Consider the following 25,174-nt stretch of genomic DNA (forward strand, 5'->3'; position numbering starts at 1 on the left):
ATGATCAAGAAGAGGCCAAGGCCTAGTTGGTGGCCTTGGGCGGTTCATCCCTGGTTTGCCTGAAATCACTGAATTCAGAGCAAGGAGATTCAAAGATCATCTAGGCTGGTGTTTTCAAACTGTATTTTTAAACTGATGAATCTGCTTTCCCCAAGAAATCTCTCCTAGCTCTCTGCTCATCTCTCATCCCACTGTGACCACACAGAAAACAGCTGCTCTAATTGTTCTGCTGCTTGACAGTGATAGTCAAACCCTACAAGTGAGGAGGTTTAAGGCTGAGAGAAGGGGAGTGAAGCAACTGGCTGGACATCCCAAAGTTAGGTGGCCCTGAGAGCCAGGTCAGAACCCAGAGCTCTGGTGACCGGTACTCTCTGCCAGGTATCCCTGGAACCAGGGATTCACAGCCAGGCCAGAGCCCACGAGGGACTTGCTCTATGGACCTACGAGTCAGCAGCACTGACTGGCATTGTTTTTCTTCACTTCAGGTTGAATAGAAGTGTTCAGAGGGGACACCAACAAGTGGTGGGAACAAGCCACACCTAGCCTGGTGGAAAAACTAGCTCCTCCAAGTGACTAAAGGCTCAAGTTTCAATGGTAAGGGCTGAGATGCTTGTGTCTTCTGTAGGTGCTGACAGCTGCCTCTCCTTAAGAGTCTCCTTTCGTTATGGCATCTGGAAAGATCTCACATGGCAGGCCTGCTTCTGGATAGTCTGTTCCTTGTGAGCATTTGCAAAATCTGTGACCTTAGTCCATTTTCCCTAATGAATTAATGAGTACTGAATTCTCTAAGAACAATAAAGAATTAAAATTATTTCTAAGTATGTTAGAGTAAAGTAACTTAGTAGGTAGAGGAAACCCGAGATGTTGCAAATGTGGGTCCTTAATCTCTACACTGATTGAACTGAAGTGACTGCATAAGGCAGGGGTAGCTGGCTTCATCAGTCAGTTCCTGGTACTACCAGTACTCGGGTGATTGAGTTCAATTAATGTTTAAACTACCTTGGTTATATTAAGTAGGCTATATCACAGGCACTTGCTAGAGCATGTCTGGTATAACAAGGGAATGGAAAAAAAATTCATTCTGAGCAAAGAAAGATTTGGAAATAATCACAAAAGCCAATTTTCCCTCCCTCATTCCCCTTCCTTTGTTACCATCTTTTCCAACAGATTTACAAAAACCATACTACCAAACCTATTTTTGATATGATAGCTTGAAAGGACATACCATTCACACTTATAAATGATATTAGAGCAACACCAATGAGATCCTAGTGACCTTAAAGAGATAAAGGAATTTTTAAACTGCAAAACTTGTGTTGGTCTGGAAAGAAAAGAATTTGCTCAATATTATATCCTTACTCAAGGACTAAAGGATATAATCTTATTAGCTGAGAGTTTGTTATATGCTGACATTGAGTTAAGGTATTTGGATACATTTTTTGTTTAGTCTTCACAATAACCCTATGAAATAGATGATAATTATCTTTTTTTTTTTTTTTTTTTTTTTTTTTTTTTTTTTTTTTTTTTTTTTGAGAGACAGGGTCTCACTCTGTCACCCAGGCTGGAGTATAGTGGTACGATCTTGGCTCAAAGCAGCCTTGACCTCATGGGCTCAGGCAATCCTCCCACCTCAGCCCAAGAAGCTGGGAGTACAGGTGTGTGCCACCACGTCCCATTAATTTCATTTTTTGTAGGGACAAAGTCTCACTATGTTGCCCAGGCTGGTCTCCAACTCCTGGGCTCAAGGGATCCTCTTGCCTTGGCCTCCAAGTGCTAGGATTTCAGGTGTGAGCCACCATGCCCAGACCCATCTCTGTCTTTTCAGATGAAGAAATGCTGAAGCTTAGAGCATTAAGCAACCCAGCCAGGGTCACACAGTTGATAAACAGTGGTGCCAGTACCTTTACTGACGTTAAAAGAATGGATACACCATGCCAGGAGGCCAACTGTAGGTTGCTGAAGCAATGAGGTCCTCTGACCATTTTTGAAAGCATTGTTGCCTCACAAATTCTGTGACGACATTGATACCAACCTAGCTGAGTCTTAACACCTCACTCCATTCCGGAGTTACAGCTTCTTAGTGTGTTTGAGGAAATCCAATCTCTCCCACTCCAGCCCGCCTACGTATGGAACATGGCTGCTATCTCTGTCTTCTGGAAACATGGCTCCAATCTTGCAATAACTCTACACAAGAGCTCCCAGGTGTGTTCACTGCCCCCAAATCAAGTACAGACTCCTAAATAATCATCAGGACACACTATGATCTGACCTTCACCTCATCTCCTGTATTGGTCTGGAAAGAAAATAATTTATTCAATATTATGTCCTCACTCAAGGACTAAAGGATATAATAATAATTATTAACTGAGTTTATGCTGGCATTGAGCTAAGCTACTTGAATGCATTTTCCAACACACAGCATCCCAACATCCATCCAAGTCATAAGCCATTCCTTAAACATGGATTACACTGTCCCCTATGGCTGCTATGGTCATTAATTTATACCTCATTCTTCATAGTACAGGCATACCTCTGAGATATTGTGGGTTTGGTTCCAGACTGCCATAATAAAGTGAGTCTTTTGGTTTCTCTGTGGTTATAAGAGTTATGTTTACACTGTAGTCTATTAAGTATACAACAGCATATTTTTAAAAATGTACATACCTCAATTTAAAAATACTTTATTGCTAAAACATGCTGTTTAATGATCATCTGAGCCTTCAGTTGTAATCTTTTCCTGGTAGAGGGTTTTGCCTTGATGTTGATGGCTGCTGACTGATCACAATGGTGGTTGCTGAAAGTTGGGAGTGGCTTTGGCAATTTCTTAAAATAAGATGACCATGAAGTTTGCCACATCAGCTGACTCTCGTGAAAGATTTTTATGCAGATTCTCTGTAGAATGCAGTGCTGTTTGATAGCATTTAAACTTCAGTAGAACTTCTTTCAAAATTGGAGTCAATTCTCTACTAACCTTGCTGTTTTATCAACTATGTTTATGTAATATTCCCAATCCTTTCTTGTAGTTTCAACAATGTTCACAGCATCTTCAGCAGTAGTTTCCATCTCAAGAAACCACTTTCTTTGCTCATCCATAAGAAGCAACTCTACACACGTTCAAGTTTCATTATGAGATTGCAACAATTTGGTCATATCTTTTTTTTTTTTTTTGAGACTGAGTCTTGCTCTGTTGCCCGGACTGGAGTGCAGTGGCGTGATCTCAGCTCACTGCAAGCTCCACCTCCCGGGTTCATGCCATTCTCCTGCCTCAGCCTCCCGGAATTTGGTCATATCTTCAAGCTCCACTTCCAATTCTAGTTCTCTTGCTATTTCCACCACATCTATAGTTACTTTTCTCCACTAAAGTCTTGAACCCCGGAAAGTCATCCATGAGAATTAGAATCAACTTCCTCCAATCTCCTGTTAATGTTGATATTTTGACTCTCTCCCATGAATCACTAATGTTCTTAATGGCATGTAGAAGGGTGAATCCTTTCCAGGATTTCAATTTTCCTTGCCCAGATCCATCAGAGGAATCACTATCTATGGCAGCTATAGCCTTTCGAAATTTATTTCTTAAATAATGAGACTTAAAAGTAGAAATTACTGGCCAGGCGTGGTGGCTCACGCCTGTAATCCCAGCACTTTGGGAGGCCAAGGCAGGCAGATCACAAGGCCAGGAGATCGAGACTGTCCTGGCTAACACGGTGAAACTTCGTCTCTACTAAAAATACAAAAAATTAGCTGGGCGTGGTGGAAGGTGCCTGTAGTCCCAGCCTCTCAGGAGGCTGAGGCGGGAGAATGGCGTGAACCTGGGAGGTGAAGCTTGCAGTGAGCTGAGATCACGCCACTGCACTCTAGCCTGGGCAACAGAGCGAGACTCTGTCTTAAAAAAAAAAAAAAGTAGAAATTCCTCTTTGATCCATGGGCTGCAGAATGGATATTGTGTTAGCAGGCATGAAAACAACATTACTCTTGTGCGTCTCCATTGAAGTACTTGGGTTAGTAACCAGGATGCATTATCAATGATCAGCAATATTTTGAAAGGAATCTTTCTTTCTGAGCAGTAGGCCTCAACAGTGGAATTAAAATATCGAGTAAACCATGCTGTAAAAAGATGTGCTGCCATCAGGCTTTGTTGTTCCGTGGATAGAGCACAGGTAGAATAGATTTAGCATAATTCTTAAGGGCTCTAGGAGTTTTGAAATGATAAATGAGCACTGGACTCCACCTTAAAGTCACCAGCTGTATTAGCCCCGAACACGAGAGTCAGCCTGTCCTTTGAAGCTTTGAAGCCAGGCATTGACTTCTCTCTAGTTAAGAAAGTCCTAGATAGCATATTCTCCCAATATAAGGCTGTATCATCTACATTGAAAATCTGTTGGCTGAGTGCGGTGGCTCATGTCTGTAATCCTAGCACTTTGGGAGGCCAAGGTGGGTGGATCACCTGAGGTCAGGAGTTCAAGACCAGCCTGGCCAACATGGTGAAACCCTGTCTCTACTAAAAATACAAAAAATTAGCTGGACATGAGATCCAAGTAGCCTGTAATCTCAGCTACTTGGGAGGCTGAGACAGGAGAATCACTTGAACCCAGGAGGCAGTGGTTGCAGTGAGCCGAGATCATGCCATTGCACTCCAGCCTGGGCTACAGAGCGAGCGAGACTCCATCTCAAAAAAAAAAAAAAAAAAAAAAAAAAGAAAAGAAAATCTGCTTAGTGAAGCCATCTTCAATGATCTTAGCAAGATCTTCTGGATAACCTGCTGCAGCTTCTAACATCAGCATTTGCTGCTTTGTTACAATCAGCATTTGATGCTTCCCTATAATCAGGATTTGCTGCTTTACCTTGCACTGTTATATTATGGAGATGGCTTCTTTCCTTAAACCTCATTAACCAATCTCCGCTAGCTTCCAACTTTTCTCCTTTAGCTTCTTCACCTCTGTCAGCCTTCACAGAATCAAAGAGAGTTAGGGCCTTCCTTTGGATTAGGCTTTGGTTTAAGGGAATATTGTGGCTATTTTGTTCTTCTATCCAGTTCACTCAAACTTTCTCCATATCAGCAATAAGGCTGTTTTGCTTTGTTAGTCATGTGTTCACTGGAAGTAGCACTTTTAATTTCCTTCAAGAACTTTTCCTTTGCATTTATAACTAGGCTGTTTGGCACAAGAGACCTAGCTTTAAGCCTACCTTAGCTTTCAATATGCCTTCCTCACTAAGGTTCATTTCTAGTTTTCGATTTAAAGTGAGAGACATGTGGCTCTTCCTTTCACTTGAATACTCAAAAGCTATCGTATGGTTACTAATTGGCTTCATTTCAATACTGTTACGTATCAGGGAATAGGGAGGCCCAAGAGGAGAGACTTGGGGAAATGGCCAGTGAAGCAGTCAGAACACACAATTATTAACTTTACTGACCCATAAGGGCGTGGTTCATTGCAAGCTAAAACAATTACAATAGTAACGCCAAAGATCACTGATCACCTATCACCATAACACATATAATAATAATGAAAAAGTCTGAGATGCTTCAAGAATTACCTAAATGTGACACAGAGACATGAAGTGAGCACATGCTTTCGGAAAAATGGAGCCAACAGACTTGTTCGCTATAGGGTGACCACAAGCTTTCAATTTGTAAAAATAAAAATGAGGTATGCTTTTATTTTATTTTAGTCTTGAATAAACCCCCTGATGCCAGGAACTACATTTTATATTCTTTATATAAAATGACAGCACCTAGGCCGGTGCCTTACATATAATAATCTCTTTTATAAATGTTTTTGTAATAAATATGCAAATATATCTTTTTCAAGATAACTTTTTTTTTTTTTTTGAGATGGAGTCACCCAGGCTGGAGTGCAGTGACACAATCTCAGCTCACTGCAGCCTCAGCCTCCCAAGTAGCTGGAATTACAGGTGCCCATCACCACGCCCTGGCTAATTTTTGTATTTTTAATAGAGATGGGGTTTCACTATGTTGTCCAGGCTGGTCTCAAACTCCCACCCTCAGGTGATATGGCTGCCTCAGCCTCCCAAAGTGCTGGTATTACAGGAGTAAGCCACCACGCCTGGCCCAAGTACTAGAGAACTTTACATGGAGTGGAATTGAGGAGTCTTTAATAAGAGGAAGAGACTGGTGGAAAGGAAGTTCTAATCTTTTCATTTAGTCATTGCACAGACATTTAGTGGACACTTATGTGCCAGACACTGTACTAGGCCTTAAAACAAGGACTCAGAAAAATAATAATAATCCCTACACTTTGAGGTACAGTTACATGAAATATGATAATCACTGCTACAGGTGCTTCAAAAACACCTAAAAAGAGGGCTGAAGGAGTCAGTGAGGTTTCCAGGAGGAGGCAAAGGCTTACATTAAACCTGAAAGAAGGAATGTCAATGCCAGCTGAAAGGAGAGTGGGAGTGCAGGCTGGACAATAGAAGGGAGGCGAGAGAAAGACATACAGCATTTACAGGACTGTAATCAGCTGAGAGCTCTTAGAGCATGCAGCATGTATGTACAGGGTGAGAGGCAATCATGAATAAGTATACAAGAAAAGGTCTGATAAGGCTGCTCATGAATTTTGAGGGCATAATACATACAGTGGTTTAGGCTCTGCCTCCCAACTCCCAAGAGTAGAGGGCAGTATAACCCAGGAGCTAAGAGAGTAGGCTCTGGAATGAGAGGACCTTAGTTAAAATCTTGGTTCTGCCATTTTCTAGCCGGGTGACTGGACTAATTACCTAATCCCTCTGGGTCTCCGTTTTCCCATCTGTAAAATGGGAATGAGAGTCCTATCCCCTTAACATTATTGTCACAGCTAAATGACTGAAAACACTATGTGCATACAGAAAGAGCTCAATTTTTAAAAAATGTTATTATTACTAAAGTTCTAACATAAAAAGCAAAGATAGTAGGACAGTATTTCCTCAGCTCCATTTATACTGGAGAAAACATATGGGATCTAAGACTCAACAGCTTGCTTTGCATGAATTCTACAGCCATGTTACCTGGATTCAAAGTTTAGCAAGGTAATTTGCAACAACCTAAGGAGCCTCTCTGTGCCACAGTTTCCTCATCTATAAAACAGAAATAGTAGTAGCGCCAGGTGCGGTGGCTCATGCCTGTAATCCCAGCACTTTGAGAGGCCGAGGTGGGTGGATCGCCTGAGGTCAGGAGTTCAAGACCAGCCTGACCAACATGCAGAAACTCCGTTTCTACTAAAAAATACAAAAAAATAGCTGGCTGTTTTGGCAGGTGCCTGTAATCCCACCTACTTGGGAGGCTGAAGCAGGAGAATCGCTTGACCCCAGGAGGCAGAGGTTGCACCGTTGCACTCCAGCCTGGGCGATAAGAGTAAGACTCTGTCTCGAAACACACACAAACACACACACACACACATACACACACATACACATGGAGTATAGGGTTGTTGTGAGGCTTAAATGACAAAATGCATGTAAAACACTCAGCACCACACCTCACATGTAGTTGAAAGAGTAAGGAGAGCAAATATATATATTGCATTTATTGTATGTGCCAGTCATTGTTTTAAATGTTTTTCACTCTTTAACTATAATTCTTCTTCTTCAAATGCATAATGGCACTAGCACCTGAAGGTAAGGGTTTCAACACTTTTTCTTCAATCTATGTAAAAAGATGATAATACTTTCTGCCTTTAGCTACTTACGTGAGAAGCAGGCTAATCAAAGTAAAAAACATTGTATACCCTCAGGAAGAGAGGGGTCACAGAAGGTGGATGGTGATCAGATTGCATCATCCCTGAAGTCCCCCTGGAAGCCTAGCCCATGTCCATCCTGCCTTGTGGGGAGGTCATTTACCTTCAGGGGCAGTGGTGTTTTCAGAATTTTCCCTGCCCTGGTCAGCGTGGTTGGCAACCGCACTCCCGCTCTTTGTCCTTCGAAGAACACTCAAAGCTCGATTTATTTTTTTAAAAGATCTGCTTCTAATAGTGGATCTCTCAAAGGGCCGTGCTGAGGAAAAGCAACAAGAGGAACAGTAGTTATGATTTAATAGAAATCATCATTTATGTACATATCTGATAAAATATATATAATAAGACATTAACAGTGACTACCTCTAGGTGGTAGGATTGTAGAATTTGCTTACCTGTATTTTCTAAGTTTTCTACAGTGAAATATGTATGACGTGCTCTGCTTTTCTTTTCTGTTTCTGGGCTGAACTGAATACAATAGCACTTTTCTTGAACAGTATGGCTGAAAAATTACTGACACTGCAGGAGTGATGAATCATTAGGTCTAGTTTCAGCCCCTTTCACCAAGTCAGATTACACACAGTTTAATGATCGGAGGTACTTGTGGTTTCATTTCACTTTGGAGAATTGGACATTGGGTTCCTGCCAAAACTGCCAGAATGATTTCCCCTTAAAAAACATTTCTAGAACTTTCCACAGTAAGTATTCCACAGAGAGCAATCCCAAGCCAAGGAACCCAATCCTGGACAACCACCCATTTGACTCACCCCTAGTTCGGTTGCTCCGTCCAGAGTCCACTGGGCTGACTGCTGGCTGCCCGTCTTCCGCCGAGGACACGTAGGCAGGGTTGTCTAGGCCAGGCTCGTCTGTCATTAAGGAGATGGTGGCAGCTGCAGAAACCTCTGGGGAGGGAGCCATGGCTGTGAGGCTTGCACAGCCATCTGGACAGCCATCTTGTGAGCGCCTCTTCCTGTCTTTGGTCAGGCCGTAGTGGGAGGCACCTTTACAGCTGTAACAGAACCAGTGGGGAGGTGAAGAAGAGCATTGGCTCTGCTGCCATTCCTCAGTCAGACCTCTTCAAATACAATTGAAGAATGTATAATAGGCTTGTTGAACTTGGAATCTGATTTGCCTTCCCCTATATTCTCTCTTCCCTTTTCACATGTTGGTACTCAAGATACATTTGCCAACCAAGTGAATTAATAATTTGAGATGTTTTAAAAGATGCCCACTGCATTCTCTTAAAGCAATCTCTACATTGGCTCCTGGAATGCAAATTTATTCAGGTTGCCATGGTGTCTACATGACCAGGCTTTGAGGCTGGCAATGTTCAACTGTTTGGTAATTCCTGCTTGCTGGTGTTTATTTTGACCATGAAAGCCCTTAGTCACACTCTCACTCATTTCTTTTGGATTTTGTTCCCACAGCACTGAACGTAAATATAAAGCTCCTCCCAGATTCCATATTTAACTGTCCATGGAAAGAGAATCACCTTCACCACAAAGCCACAGGAGTGAGCTCAGCATTGCTATCCTCTAGTGGCAGCTTGGTGGCTTCCATTCTCTTTCTCTGGGCTGGTCTGGGAGGGCCTCCCTGGTGCTGGGGGCTCCCATGATCTGAAAAGTGTCATTCATCGCCATGTTGTCTAGCATTAAGAGAGTAAAACAGCTTTTGTGGATTTTAGCAAAAACATATTTGTCTCTACCCATTCACTGTCCATGCTATAAAAAAAATCCAAAAAATTCCACAAAAAACAAACTTTGTGAGAAAGGCAAGTTACTGGTGCAATAGAGAGAAGTTGAAAAAGAACATTCTTGAGGCTCAGGAGACCAGGGTTTGAGCTGATCTAGGTCCATATTTTGCCATGAACATGAACACTGCCACTGGGCAAGTCATTGCAGCGCACAGGCTAGGTTTTGATCAGGAAATGGTGATTTAACTATCTCACTGCACTGTCGGGAGGGTAGCTACAGGTAGCCACTCCAGTTTCCGTAGTTGTGAAGGCAGAAATCACATCATGAGCCCCTTTAAGAAGTGTCCATTTACATATAATGGATGTGTTAATTATAAATTATTATCAGTTCAATACACAAAACCCTATATGATTGAACTATTTTAAATAGCCCTTTGAGATCCTGCTTTAGGGATGCTTCATGTTTTTGAAAGTAGATGAAATCAAAGGTCAGTCTACAGTGATATGCACACATGATTTGTACTGCCCATAGAGTCACAGAAATGGCAGGATGGAAGGTCCTATTGTCTAGATCCAAATCCTTGCTCTGAAATTTACTTAGCTGGGTGATCTGGGGAAATTTTATTTAGCTGGCTAAACTTCCCAATTTGCATATACTTTCTGGATTGCTGTGAGGTTTGATTGACATTAAGTCTTATTAGGGGTTTAGTGCTTTTCGCCAAAAGTACTAGAATGCGAATTCATTAAAGTCGTCATGGTATCCACATGACTACAATCAGTTCTTGTGAGACTGTAGCTATTTCCATATTTGATCCATCCTAAGATGCTCTTTTCATGCTTTAACATGTCTAAAATCAGGATGCATGTGTGATTGATGGGGTTGTGAAGTTTCTGTTGCCAGGTGGCACTCATGATGCAGATGCCACCATCCCAGCATGGCAAACCTAGTCACATGGGTGCCCCTTATCACTTCCATTGAGTTGCCTACATGCTTGGTATTACACCATTGAGTGTAATTGCCATTTGAATGTAATGATTCAGTACTAAAACGAAAAGTTATAGAAAACCTCAAAAACCGAACAATTGGATATTAAGTACATATTCATTGTTAGAAGCAGAATCATAATTCCATGTTTTCTTGCAAAGGGATAAGCAAAAGTTGTATATGCTTAGAAAGAAAGATGCACCCAAGGGAATTAAAAGTGGTGTTACATTTTGTTATTGAGAACATTCAAAAAGGATTGCCTGTTTCATGCCAAGCAACACAACCAAGGGCAGGAGAAGCTGCCAAATTCATCTGAATGGATTTCAAAGCCATAAGAGTCTAGTGTCACCAATCTATACATCACGGGGATATCTTTGGTGTTTGGGGACTATTTAACTAATGGCACATTTTAAAATGTCATTTTCTTTGCTGTTATATGAACATGATATCTCTTATAGTCAGTGGCATCTTAGATTAGATGAAATGTGGTTTTAATATTAGTAGAAAAGGAGTTTGGTTATACGACCGTATGTCCTCATCTTCCAGATGAGAAAACAGGCCTCCAACTTACACTGCTAGTGCTTGTCCTCAGCTGGAAGAGTTCAATCTCTTGGCTTGAATTCGCGAGGTTTTACTGTACTGATTAGCTGCATTGGCTTGAAATAGTTCTGCTTAAAAATAGTGAAGAGGTTGATCTGGGAAACTCAAAAATTGGTGAAATACTGTGTGATGGAAAAAATAAAGGCCAACTTGCATTTGAGCAGCTCCAGAGTAACAAATACTTGAATGAAACACTTCCAGGCAGGCTGGCAGTATTTGATTAGCAGTGCATGGAAAGGAAGTTCCGAGCTGGTCTGGAAACGGTCTTTTCTGAGGAGGCAGCAATGCTCTTGACCATGTGCCCTGCCAGAGTAGTAATGTTATTTTCCAGTTGGACAAATGGCTGGCAAAGGCATAAGCCATGGCTTTGTTGGGAGGACACAGTATGTCCTAGTAAAAGAAAGTGGCACCTTTCTCTGCTGCCCCATCAATGGAGGGTTAAGGTATTTTAAAAATATCTGAATCCTAAGATTATGCCATTAAGAAACCATTGCACTTTCAAATTCTTGGGGTTCTAAAGATAAGTTTTTGAGTCAAGGAAAGGAAAACCTCATAAAGTAGGTAAGTAGCCTTTCCTTTGGTCTCATATCACAGCTGTTCTTACAACAGCTGGGGAGGGGGCAGAGTCTTGATTTAGGTATTCGGACTCATATGTTTTGAGTAATAAAGGTTCTACTAATGCAATGCATACTGTGTAATGTTAGCTTTCTCCAGTCTCTTGGCTTAGCTTGAACCAGAGACAGAGTGATCTATGAAGGTAGCAGCTTGTACTTACTAATTATCTCCTTTGTGGTGACTAATACTGGGGCAGCTTGATTTACAAGCATGAAAGAGGGAAGAAGCGGGGAAAAGCTGATTAGCATTGGCTAGGACAAGAATATACGGTGAACCCTGGGTTGTGTTCAAAGCAAGCAGGATTTATGCTTCCTTTCAGTTGCTCTGAGCACTAAGTACTCTCAGGTGGTGATGGGCGATGGCCATGAACTTGAAGGATGAATACAAGGAACACAGAAAACCCCTTTTCAACCAAACCACAAGCTTTGGATGTGCTGTCCATTCAAATGAGCAACTCTGAAAAATCAGTTTTCTTGGGAGATCCTGAGCTCTTTTGTCAAAGTGAGTAGAGGTAAATCTGTCTTAATATAAGAATGCTAATACTCAATGCCAGAAATTTTGTCTCTTTTGAGGTTGGAGGGGGTATAAGAAAAGAAAATGAATCTCCTTCTTGCAAAACTTCTAAGTCTGAGTTCACTGCTAATGAGAGTTGGAGACGAGACACAGGAGGGACCTCAGACATGATTCACAGAGGTTCTGATAGGGTATCCCCTGCAAAGGTCACCCAACAGGGCAGCATGATCTGGGTTCCCGTGAAGAGCTCCTTTCTGATGCTGAACTTACCCACTTATAATAGAATAAGAGTTGTTCACAAAGCGAGCCTTGATACTCATCATCATCATCCAGCCATACAACCTCCCTTTGATCTCTCCAACTTTCTGTAAATTCTTTCTCTTGGTTCACTGTTGCATTAGCAAACATTGAGTCAACTCTCACTTTGGGTTCATTAATTGCCCAGTCTGATCTGACTTCAAACAAGATCTTGCAAATTCACATGCTCGTCAGGTGAGACAACGAGGGAAGGAAGGCCATTGGGGACCATGGTGAGCAGTGCTGCTTGACTAAAGGACACAGTGGCTGCTCCACCCTTCTCTGTTAAAAAGGCTAGCCCAGTGGCCCCCGAAAAATATGGAAGCAGAAATCTAGTTTTCAATGTAAAATCTCTTGATTTTTTAAATGGTAGCAACACATTCGAAAATCTTAAAAACACTGTGTGGTCCAAACAAAACACATCTGCAAGCCAGCTCTAGCTCCAGAGATGGCACATTCTAATCTCTGGTAATAAAAAAAACTGCCAACATGAGTAGATGGGAACCATTTTTCTTTTCTTAGTCCCCCAGAAAGCAACACTACCCTCTCCTCTTTCTCCAGTCTTCCTCCCTACCCACTATTTGTGTGTGTGTGTGTGTGTGTGTGTGTGTGTGTGTGTGTGTGCATGCAGAGGGGAGATGACCCCTAAAGGGGGCTTTCCTATAATTATGTGCCCTGGCCCCATTTCTGATCCAAGTCCAAAAATGAGACTAATTTTTCAACTGTATTTCTTTCACTCATGAGAGTACTAATGTCTGGCCCATAGATATTATTTAATAAGAAAGGGAGACACTCAGTCCTAATGTATGTATTCTTTCTTTCAGGCAGAGAGAATCAAGATTAGGGGACTCTGTAGGGAAGTGAGTCTCCTTGCCAACAGCTGGGTTTTAGGAATTAGTTGCTCCAATGAATGGGATGAGTGATTCTGAAACTTTGCTCAAGGTGGGGTTGCTGGAGCCAGGCGGGGAGACTGTGCTGCCAGAAAGGAGATGGTCACTGGGAGACAGAAATGGGCTCTCCCTGAGCAATCAGGTGAGTATGGGCCTCAGTAATGTGTGCTCAGCCCCTAACTCCATCTCCATGGCCAAACCCTGGTGCTGGTCCTCCTGACACCCCATCTCCATGGCTTTGCAACCAACCCCCGCCTATCCCTCTGCCCCTGACTTAGCCCTCCAGCCTCTACCCCACTGCATCTTAACCATAGCAACAATTTTTTTTTAACTCAAAAACTTCCCAGGGAAATGTTCTCATCGCTTCAGGATCGAGTCCCAACTCTGTATGCTGACATTCCGGGCCTTCCCTGATCCATATTATCGATCATGGTCTCTTGCCTACAAATCTATGGCAGCCCAGAAGGCAGTCTGGCAGAAGACAGCTCATATCTATTGATCTTTTTAAATGTATTATGCTTCAAGGATGTGGTCTCATTTTAGCCTCCCACTTGTCATATTAGTTATACCACCTAACTTCACAGATGAATATATGGACACTAGAAGGGAGAAATGCCTTGTCCAAGTTCAGAGTGGAGCTAGACTCTGAAGCCAGGCTGTGGATTCCATGCTTTCTCACCTTACATGGCTTCCTTGGTCCCTAGACTCATATCAAACTGCCCATTCCATGTCATTACTTAGATGTCTAATGGGCAGCTCAAACTTAACAGTTTCATCCTCCCTGCCAAACCAGCTCTTCCCACGTGTTCCCATGTTATTAAATAGCTCCTTATCTGTCATTCAGGCCAAAAATCTCAGACTCATCCTTGATTTCTTTCTTTCTCTAGATACCTGAAATACAATCCAGCATGAAATATTCAGAATGCAACTACTTTTCATCATGGCCACTGCCACCATACTGGTCCAAGCCACCATCATCAGTGCCTGGATTATCCCAACAGTCTCCCAAGAGGGGTCTTGCTTCCACACTTGTGTTGCCTGCCCATCTATTCTCAACAGAGCAGCCATGGTGATCTTTTCATAATGACTCTCCACTTTACTAAAGCATAAGGTCCTTACAACGGTCTATAGGGCCCTATATTTTCTGTCTGTTGTGACTTCTGACTTCCTCTCCATCCCTTGCTCATACAGCCCTCCTGCTAGTTCTTAAACTTGCCCACCATGTTCCTACTTCTTCAGGGTCTCTGCACTTTGCTGCTGCCCCTGCTGCCTCAGATATGCCTTCCCCAGATTCCCATCCAGTTTGTTCCTGCATCTCCTTCAGGCCTCTGATTAAAATCCCTCTTCTCTGACCACCTGATTTAAACAGCGGCTTCTTTTCTGATACATCCTACACCTGCTTATATTCTCTCTATGGAATGCAAGCTCCAAAGGGCAGAGATTTAGGTTCTGCTTTGTTAATTGTTTCATCTCCAGTGCCAAAGGAACTCTCTCTCCAGGACTGAGATGGCATATAGAAGGTGCTCAGTATATTACTTTTAAATGAAAAAATGACTTTTGCTAATGAAAGAGCATGTTCCTAAACCATGGGGTTGTATTAGTCCATTTTTACGCCAATAAAGACATACCCAACACTGGGTAATTTATAAAGAAAAAGAGGTTTAATGGACTCACAGTCCCACCTGGCTGGGGAGGCCTCACAATCATGATGGAAGGCAAGGAGGAGACAGTGACATCTCACATGGCAGCAGGCAAGAGGGACTGTGTGCGGGAACTCGCCTTTATAAAACCATCAGGTCTTGTGAGACTTATTCACTACCATGATTCAGTGATCTCCACCTGGGATCCTCCCATAACATGTGGGAATCAGGAGAGCTACAATTCAACACGAGATGTGGGTGAGGACACAGTCAAATTGTATCAGGGTGAATTATCTAAACTGGCTATCTACACTAATCAGATGACTCAGTCAGGTCATCTGTGTTTCTGCCCAGGGAAAGTACCCCCTTGGACTATAGGGTCTCAGTGTAAAGATCACACCATCTCAGTACTCAGGCTTTTCAAGCTAAGGGCCCTGAACCATGAATAAGGCATAGAACGATATGTTTAATGAGTTTTGGGATATTGACCTCAAGAGAACATTTAACTGACCAATTAGGCTAAACATTTTAATTTTAAAAATTATTTAACTGAGGGACAATATTTTAAAACCTAAATACCCCATCCAAACAACATATTTAATGAATCTAAATCCAAATGCAGCAATATTTCCTATACCAGAAAACTATGATTCAAGGATATTTCACAGAGATGGAAATTAACTGCTTGGGGGAAAAAAAAAGTCTAGTTCCACAATTACAGCAATAGAACCAAACTTTGAAAATGTAGGAACTCTCTCTCCAGGACTGAGATGGCTTCCTCATATTAGTGCCTGAGAAGTGTTGGCTCATGGAGTCCCACATCATTTATGGCAGCCAGTCAAGACACACCAGCTCTGCCTTGGCTAACTGGTTAGCTGCGGGCAAGTTGTGGCCACAGAGCTATATAGTAAACATTTCTTGAATTGATCTGAGCAACCATCACCCTTTTGGTGTTCTGTTGATTGAAATTACTGCATTGGGAATTGTGGGATTCACTCACACCGCCCTGATAATGCATAATTACTTGTGGTCGATTGTGATACTAATACTAGTCTCTCTTTTCTCCTAGCAAGCTCATGATTTCCCTTTCCATTTCCTTGCACTTCAATTTAAGCCCAACGAAAAAAAAAAATGACAAGAAGGAAAGAACAACTTAAGAAATTGATCTTTTTTTCATGTATTTCCCTGGTAATTTTGATATGATTTTATTTGCTTTGAGTTGAAGAAGCATTATGCATGTAATACAACTGAAGGGTAATGACCATAACCTTCATTTGATGGTTTATGCTATTACAGTGGGTTTTTAATCATAATGTTGAAATACATTTTTCAATAAACACTCATGGGAGGGTCTTCTAAGAAAGATGGCACAGTACGGAGGAAAAAACACATGCTTTCACTTTTTAAGCATCTGGATGTGAATCCTAATCCATGTGCCTTATGGAAGGGCCTCCTAAGAAGGCAACTCTACTGGCTCTGCAACTCTGGACAAGTTCCTTAATTCCTCTGAGCCTTGTTTCTCATACATAAAATGGGCACAATGTTTATTTACCATGAGGTTTAAAGGTTCACACAAAAGGCTGAGTGTGGTGGCTCACACTTATAATCCCAGAGCTTTGATAGGCTGGGATGGAAAGATCACTTGAAGCCAGGACTTAGAGACCCATAGCAGGACCCATATTCTACAAAACAATTTAAAAACTTAGCTGGGCATGGTGGTACATGCATGTAGTGTCAGCTACTCAGGAGGCGGAGGCAGGAGTACTGCTTGAGCCCAGAAGTTCAAGCCTGCAGTAGGCCATGATTGGGCCACTGCACTCCAGCCTGGACAATAGAGCAACGCCCTATCTATCTCTTTTAAAAAAAGAATCATGCAAAATGCTGAACAGTACCTGGAATATATAGTAACTCAGTAACCAGTAACTAGCATAATTATTGTCTAACATCAAGGCATAATGTTAGACACTGTGGATGCAAAGAAAATGACAGTGTATGCACTTGGTTCATGGAAACAGAAAAACATGCCACATTATCAGAGAGAGAGAGAGGGAGGTAAGAGCCAAGTGTCAGGAAAGCTCAGAGGAAGGGGCCTGGGGTAATTGGAGAAGGCTTCTTAGAAGAGATGAAATCTGAGCTGAGTCTAGAAAAATGAGTGACATTGGTCTAGCAGACTAGGTATGAATGGTATATTCAAAAGCTCCAAGGATGCAGGTGCATGGCAGGTGCCAGGATTGGTAGTTTCAGGGCAGGCTTTGTCCTATGTGACACAAATTGGGAAAGAACAGACCTGAAGTGAGATCCAAGAAGGGCAGCATGTTGGTGGCGGTGCTGGGGATAAAACCCAGGACACCTGATGGCCAGTCCATCTACCTACTTCTGGGGTTCAGTAAGCCTAAACCATGCCCGTGGGGGTAAGAGACAAGTGGGTGTTTCTAAGTCTGATGCCAAGACAGGAGAGGGGAGGAGGTTTCAGGAGGAACAAAGTTGACAACAGAGGGCTCAAAGTCAGCTCATTGCAGAGACTCCCTGACCATTGATCCAAAGTGAACTGCTGCCCCTGCCTGCCAGTCACCTTCTTTGGAAATTACATTGTTGGTTTGTTTTCTCCCAACAGAATATAGAGAGCTTCCATAGGAGTAAACATCCTGCTTTTCTTGCTCACCACTAAAGCATCAGCATTATGCAAAGAGCACTGGTGGACAGGGTCTGGCGGGGTGGGGGTGGTGGGGTGTGCTAAAGGAGCCTGAGAGATTCTAAAAGCAGCGAATTGTTTTCTTGCTCCTTTTATTAGAGTCTGTTTATGCTTCCAATTGTGTTAGCCTAGATATGTTTTAATAGTTATGTGCCACCTTGATCCTTTTTTTTTTTTGAAAGAAAGCAGATATATAGTTTAAATATATAACTAATTATTTCATGACTCCTTTAATGAAAAGCACTATAAATCTTTACTGTGTGAGACAAAAATAAATGCATCAGTCAATGCCTTCCAAAACAGTTCCACTTGCGCTCCCTGAGCCCACCCTCGAATAGGTCCTATCCCTGCTAATTGAGTCCTGATCACGCTACTTGGAGGATACTCAACTAACAATAATACAACTTCTATTCATAGGATTCCTCTAGTCCTCAGGCATCCTGGTCTTCAGCACAGACCTCCTGTAAGGAACTTTCTGAGTTCAGTTTGGGTAATTATGTTCTACATGTCACCTCAACTCACCGTACCTGCATTTTTTTAAATAATAGCTCTTTGGCCTAAAGACATTAGGTAAAGTCATTCTTCCTTGTTTGGATTACTTTTTCTCCCCCTCTAAGTTAAAACCCATGTTGCCTGGCACTGAATTATATGGCCACTCACATAGCTACCAGAAACTGTACATGGAAAAAAGTCACGAGCAATTTTGTGTAGTCAGAAGTGAAGTGAATGTCAGTTGAGAAGTAAAAGAGGTCATCAGCTGGGCACGTCCACCGTCCGGTAGTCAGTGTAGATCCGAGTATGAACTTGAGGCTGAATGGCCCTCACCCCAGAGGACGGATGAATTTCTGACATCACTTACCACCAACCACACACGGCTTCCCCTCATTAGCCCGTTTCTTCTGCCTCCAAACTGCTGGGAAAATGTCCTTAGTACTTCCAACCACCCCGATTTCTCTTGCTAATGAACACCAGACAGGAAAAATTCAAAACAAGCTGGAAATCGATGTGAAATGCAGGCCACCATCATGGGCACCTGGAATCCGTCTTGGCTTGTCAGGGTGGGGCCAGGAGAGGCGTGGTGTGCCCTCAAGGTAGCGTCTGCTCAGGCGACAGTGGTCCAATCCCAACCTAAGCAAGCACACTGACTTGGTTTACCAAAGATGCTGACATGTTCCTATGGCATGGATCGCCTGGTGCTGAACAGGCGTGAGACACACTGGCCAGTCTGCACAGTTGCAATTTCAGGGTGGGAGGGAGGCAGGGAAGAAGTAGACATTCTTCCATTTAATGACTCTCCTTTAATGCCGATGTTTTTCCTATTGGTTTACAGAGTTAGTGTCTGTAAGAATCTGTGGCTGCATCTTTTTATCCTTCAAATCTCACTCACAAATTAATAGTAACATAATTACAACCAACACTTATAGTGCCCTCACTAGAGACCACATACTGTTTTACACGCTTCCTATTAACCCATTCAATCCTCACATCAACCCTATGAAGAGGGTCGTATGATACCCCCACTTTACTGATTAGAAATTAAAGCACAGAAAGATTAAATTTCCAAAAGTCACACAGCTGGTAAGTGGAAGGGCTAGGATTTAAACTGAAGGCAGAGAGAACTTTAATTGAAGTGTGCACCTTAGGACTGTAATATGCCACACGCCCTGGTGGCTGATTATTTGGGGGGGGTGACTGCAATATGGGATGTAGGGAAAAGCATGGAAAATTAGAAGCAGGTTTTTCATAACCTTATATTCTTTATAGATCTATAAATGCCAGCTACTGAGTAACTGCTATGAGGAATATGAATGGCACAGGCTGGCAAAAGAGTCTGTTGTAATGGGGTTGGCATCTTCAGCCTGCAGTTGACAGGCAGAAGCGGTGAGCGTCACACTGCTGGGTCTCTGTCCTGCCTTGTCATCAGGGCCACTTGTCAGTGCCACATGCCTCATAGGTCAGTGTATGGGGGATGTGGTTGCAGTGGTCCCCACATGCCCTCAGGCTGGCTGTCTCACTGCCCCTCTTCCTCTCCAAAAATAATTAGCTCTGAGCACAGGCGGCAAGCATCGTAGAAAAAGAGGCCTAAAAGGATCTTGTCTGGGTGTGCGGACGCCTCCAGGTGATTTATTTCATCCTTTTCTACAGAAAGCACCTTAGTCCAGGCACTCATATATATTCATATTCATGATCTGACACACATAGCATTTGAGGTGGGAAACAGGAGGCCGACTTACCCATCCCCCACTGGGTGGGGAGGTACCCTTTCTCTCCTGTTAATAACAGCAGTCATAACAGTAACCACCTGAGCTATCACCTGTTCAGTTTTGTTCAGTTTTTGTTTGTTTTTTTTTAATCACAAGGCATGGTACCAGGACTTATTTTATTAAAACATCCCCCCACTGGTTGTATTAGGCCCATCATATAGATGGGGAAAATGAAGCTCAAAGAGGTTAAGTAATTTATGCAAGCTGACAAAACATTAAAGCAAAAGAGCTGAAAGAGTAGCTTTGTGTGGGATCTTGTTGTTGATTTAAGCCCTGTGTCTGTCAAGATATCTGACACACTTTGACACACACACACTTGCGCATGCACACAGACACTTACACACTCCTTAACAGGTGTCAGGCTGTTCTGAGCACTCTACCCTTTACTCATTTAATCCTCACAACAACCTCATGAGATGGGCAGGATTATTATCCCCAGTTTGCAAACACGGGAACTTAATACAAAGATTCACTTGCCCAGGTTTGCACAGTTTGCATCCAGGGTGACCAACAATGTCACTTTGCCCAGGGCTGAGGGGTTCTTGAGACGTGGGATTTTCAGCTTTAAAATTGGTCAGCCTAAGGCAAACCAGATGTGCTGGTAGTCACCCTATAAGTGACAAAGACAGAATTTAAAGTCAATAGCTGTGAATGCTCATAACCATGACACATACTGCATCTTTTTCCTTTGCATATATTTTGTCTCCACATTTAGTAGAAACAGAAGCTAGTTTTGAGGGGCTTTGTGGTTTCAGGTACCTCCCAGTGTGTGATCATCTGATGCTAAGATGAGGGTCCAGAATGTCACCCCCAAACTGCTGCTGAAGCACAGTCTCTCACAGCAACCCCTGCGGGCCCAAACCTTATGCAATTGCAGGGCTTCCCAGGGACTGAAAGAACTGATTCCATTGTTTAGTTTAGGAAGAGCTGAGCTGATAGCCTGGAGTGCCTGATGAATACCAGTGCTGTTCCCTGGGGTGACACCTCAGAATTCCAAAGCCACAACCAGATGTGGAGTTGACAGTAGTTAATGAGGGATGGTCGAGGGCTTGGGCACAGTCTACATGCCAGGTCAATTCTTCAGAGATGCCAGAATCGTTTATTCATTCTGTGAGTCTCTGGCATCTTTGGGGTCACTGAGTTCTTTTCCTCCATACTTTGGGGAGGGGGAGCAGGCAATTCCCATGTGACAGATGATTTGAGTTTTCTGTTATCTGTCCATGGATTCGAGTGTGTACGTGATGGGGTGGAGGTCAGGTTCTTTTTAGTTAACTTTTGTCCCTGCAATTCTTGGTTCAAAATTATTCTATTTACTTTTGGCTGGGCACGGAGGCTAATGCCTGTAATCCCAACACTTTGGGAGGCTAAGGTGGGCAGTCACTTGAAGTCAGGAGTTGGAGACCAGCCTGGCCAACATGGTGAAACCCTGTCTCTACTAAAAATACAAAAATTAGTCAGGCGTGGTGGTGAGTGCCTATAATCCCAGCTACTTGGGAGGCTGAGGCAGGGAATCACTTGAACCTGGGAAACGGAGGCTGCAGTGAGCCAAGATTGTGCCACTGCACTCCAGCCTGGGCAATGGTTCGCGACTCCATCTCAAAAACAAAATAAAAAACCCAAATTATTCTATTTACTTTTAAAACACTTGGAGACAACCAAAGTCTAGCTTTTCGTTTTCGGGAAACGGGCTATGGATCAATGGTGCTTTCTATTTCAGGGCTGACTAGGAAGTGTTTTTAGAATAACTGGAAAGGGTGGGTTTTGTGGTGGTGAGGGTTTCTAGAAGTCAGAACTGACTGCCCAGTGAAGTTTTATGATCAGTTTTGAAAGCAGCCTAGGTTTTCAGCTGCCTGTGATGAGCTCTTTTTGAGTCCTCGAGTTTTTGTGAAGTCTTTGCAACCCCAAGGGCTGTGTAGAGGTTTTCAGAGCTTGATATGGAGATGGAGGAGTGGGGGAAGGTGAAAATCATTCCCAGACATTTAAAAACATTTCCTCCATTCCTCAAAGTGCATTCCATCGCATTCTCAGGATAACCACGATATGTCCAAATTTGTCCAAGCCCCTTCTGGGCTGGTTGTCACAGGCCCTCCTGGATGTGCTGTATGACACTCAGTGGAAAATTGTGTTCTTCCTTGTTCTGTGTTTGGAAATGTGTCATGCAAAGACAGCTGGTTCCTCACACCAAATATTTTTACATGAAACAAAAATCCTATTTTTCCAGCCATTTTCTGTATTTGCTAAATGAGCTTCCCCCTTCCCTCCCAATATATTTAAAAGAAACAACCTTACTCCTTCTATAAAACATATTTCCCCAAAATTGTGTTGTGCAAACGAAGGGGGAACAGAGTGGATGCTTTCCTGTTTGCAGGAAATGCTATTATATTAAAATACTTATTGGATAACTGAAAGCTCTTCTTCTATCACTCTTGGGCCAGGCGTACTCTTTGGTTACTGCTCTACTGGATTCCTCTGTCCCCTAGGCTGGAGTGCAGTGGCATCATCATAGCTTACCACAGCCTCAACCTCCTGGGCTCAAGGGATCCTCCCTCCTCAGTCTCCTGAGTAGCTAGGACTACAGGTGCATACCATCACAACTGGCTAACTTTTTCATTAGTTTTTTTGTAGAGACTATGTTGCCCAGGCTGGTCTTGAATTTCTAAGTACAAGAAATCCTTCCATCTCAATCTCCTAACTAGCTGGACTGCCAGCGAGACCCACCACACCCAACTCTGCTCAGTTATTTTTGTTTGGCAGACAAGGCTTCTTGGGCTAGACAAGGCTTTTTGCAGTCAGACACATTGACAAACTGTCCCTCTTCACATCAAACCCATTTCTACCACAGGTCTTTGTCCAATCTGTCTTCTCTCCTGGAGTGGCCACCACTCAAACAAATCCTACTCATTTTTCCTAAGGCTTGCCTCTCATCTCACTTTCTCCACTGATGCTTCATAGTGCTCTCTCCCCTCTCAATGCATTCATTTATTCCACAAATATTGAAGTGATTACTAAAGTCTACCAAATGTAAGGCACCAGGCTTGGTGCTCCTATGACTCTATGCCAGTTAGCAATCCAACACAGAAATAAAGCAGACAGGCAAACAAGTCCAATATGTCTATACTTGCTTAGTGCTGGGACCTTAGGGTTTTATTACATATTGACACAGAGAGTTGCATGGATGTTGGTCGGGCCAGTTTGACTAGACTACAAACTCCCTGAGGCCATATCTTGTGTCTTTTGTACCCTCCATTGTTCATACAGGGTTGATGACACAATAGACATTCATGAAATACTTGTTTTTTTTTTTTTTTTTTTGGAAGGAGTCTCGCTCTTTTGCCCAGGCTGGAGTGCAGTGGCCAGATCTCAGCTCACTGCAAGCTCCGCCTCCCGGGTTCACGCCATTCTCCTGCCTCAGCCTCCCGAGTAGCTGGGACTACAGGCACCTGCCACCTCGCCTGGCTAGTTTTTGTATTTTTTAGTAGAGACGGGGTTTCACCGCGTTAGCCAGGATGGTCTCGATCTCCTGACCTCGTGATCCACCCGTCTTGGCCTCCCAAAGTGCTGGGATTACAGGCTTGAGCCACCGCGCCCAGCCAGACATTCCTGAAATACTTCTTTACTTGTATTAGGATCAAATAGGAATTGTTCTTTTTCTGATTTCAAAAGTAATTGAGGTTCAGAGAAGAAACTGTTTAGAATATGGAAAATAAATAAAATATTATCCAGCCTGGGCAACAGAGCAGGGCCCTGTCTCAAAAACACAAAATCAAAACCAAAACCAAAACCAAACCAAACCAAACCAAACAAAAACGCTGTAATTACACCCCCAGAAAAAACTGCTGCTAAGGTGTTTTATTTATTCTTTCAATCAGTTTTCTATGCATAGACATATATACTTCTGTATGTTTATGTTTTTGTGTTGATTGTGCTATCAATCTTTTAACATGCTTGTTCTCCTATCCAGTAGTTCTTAACCTTGGCTGAGTAATAGACTCATTTGGGAAGATTTAAAAAAATCTAGTTTATGAGGTACCTCAGATCAATCAATCTCTGGCAGTGGGTCTGCTAAACATCAGAAACAGACAAACAACTGCACAGATCTCCAACTAGACTGAAGAACAGGACCTTCGAGAGAGCTTCCAAGAAGACACCAACCTAGGCATGGGTTTATGTTCCTGACAAAGAATAAGGATTGTTATAAAGTATGTTCTATTTTGAACTGTGAAAATAATTATCTAAAGCTGTATGATTTTTTTTTTGCTTTTTTTTGGGGGGGGACAAGGTCTCATTCCGAAGACAAGGTCACCCAGGCTGAAGTAATGTGGTATGGTATCAGCTCACTGCAACCTCTGCCTCCTGAGTTCAGGTAATTCTCCTGCCTCAGCCTCCTGAGTAGCTGGGACTACAGGCATGGACCACCATGCCTAGCTAATTTTTGTATTTTTAGTAGAGATGAGGTTTTGCCATGTTGGCCAGGTAAGTCTCGAACTCCTGACCTCAAGTGATCCCCCTGCCTTGGCCTCCCAAAGTAATAGGATTATATGCATGAGTCACTGCACCCGGCCTCAAGCTGTATGATTTTATATGATATGCACATCTCATGAAATCAGATAGTGGCCTATTAGTAGGAGACTAGGGATTTTTCTGCTTCTTAGGTAAATCTGGAAATACAGTTTTTGCATCTCCAGATGAAGACAGACCCAGATGCATTGTAGAAATCACTCTGCATTTAGGTAGTTTTAGACACTTGAAACACTTAGTGGCCCTCTTTACTTTGCTATTTATCCTAAAATACTCAATGAAGGCTCCGTTCACACTGCCCCACTATCTTCCTGCTTCCCCTGGCAGTGATAGAGGATTTGGTTATTTATAGTAATGGAATAAGTTGATCAGGATGCTGAGAACTTACATTCAGAAGACATCTTCCTTTTCTCTTCACTTAATTATAGTCTGGCTGGTCAGCCTAGTCTTAAATTGATCATCAATTGGATGACATAAAACTTACATTTTAGGTAAGGGTCTTTGTTCTTCTGGAAAACCAGAAGATTTGGTTCACTGCTGTCTTACTGTTAATAGTATTAATATGTTTTGAGGAGATACAGTTTGATAATAAATAGTCCTATGGTTTAAATTATATATATTTTTCTCTTCTAAAATGAGTGAAAGCTTTCACAAGACCTTGATGGCACTATGGACATTATCTTGTCAAAACTGTGGTGGATTTGAAGGGCTAGTGATGAAGAATGGAGGTTTCCTGT

The 25,174-nt window shown here is 42.6% G+C and overlaps 1 protein-coding gene and 1 long non-coding RNA gene across 6 annotated transcripts in view; one reads left to right on the forward strand and one right to left on the reverse strand.

The window, feature by feature from the left end:
* Window positions 1-25,174, reverse strand: part of LOC105499563 (ligand of numb-protein X 1) — a 195,505-nt gene that overhangs the window by 46,792 nt on the left and 123,539 nt on the right. For 3 of the 4 annotated variants that reach the window (XM_071093347.1, XM_011772197.3, XM_011772199.3), the window contains 2 exons: window positions 8,498-8,739; window positions 7,837-7,989 (listed from right to left, as the gene is read on the reverse strand). In XM_071093347.1, coding sequence (XP_070949448.1) covers window positions 7,837-7,989; window positions 8,498-8,739 — 395 coding nt within the window. Of the gene's footprint in view, window positions 1-7,836; window positions 7,990-8,497; window positions 8,740-10,979; window positions 10,997-25,174 lie in introns of those variants that run through there. The other variant, XM_071093348.1, reaches the window with a different exon arrangement.
* On the forward strand, window positions 456-14,349 carry LOC105499562 (uncharacterized). 2 transcript variants are annotated; one of them, XR_011621186.1, is made up of 4 exons: window positions 456-594; window positions 11,943-12,134; window positions 13,258-13,465; window positions 14,211-14,349. It is a non-coding gene; the product is annotated as an uncharacterized lncRNA (long non-coding RNA). The 2 variants fall into 2 exon arrangements; XR_011621184.1 differs by having other exon boundaries at window positions 11,943-12,124.

This window comes from Macaca nemestrina, chromosome 3 (assembly GCF_043159975.1).
Source record: "Macaca nemestrina isolate mMacNem1 chromosome 3, mMacNem.hap1, whole genome shotgun sequence".
Classification (NCBI taxonomy): Eukaryota; Metazoa; Chordata; class Mammalia; order Primates; family Cercopithecidae; genus Macaca; species Macaca nemestrina.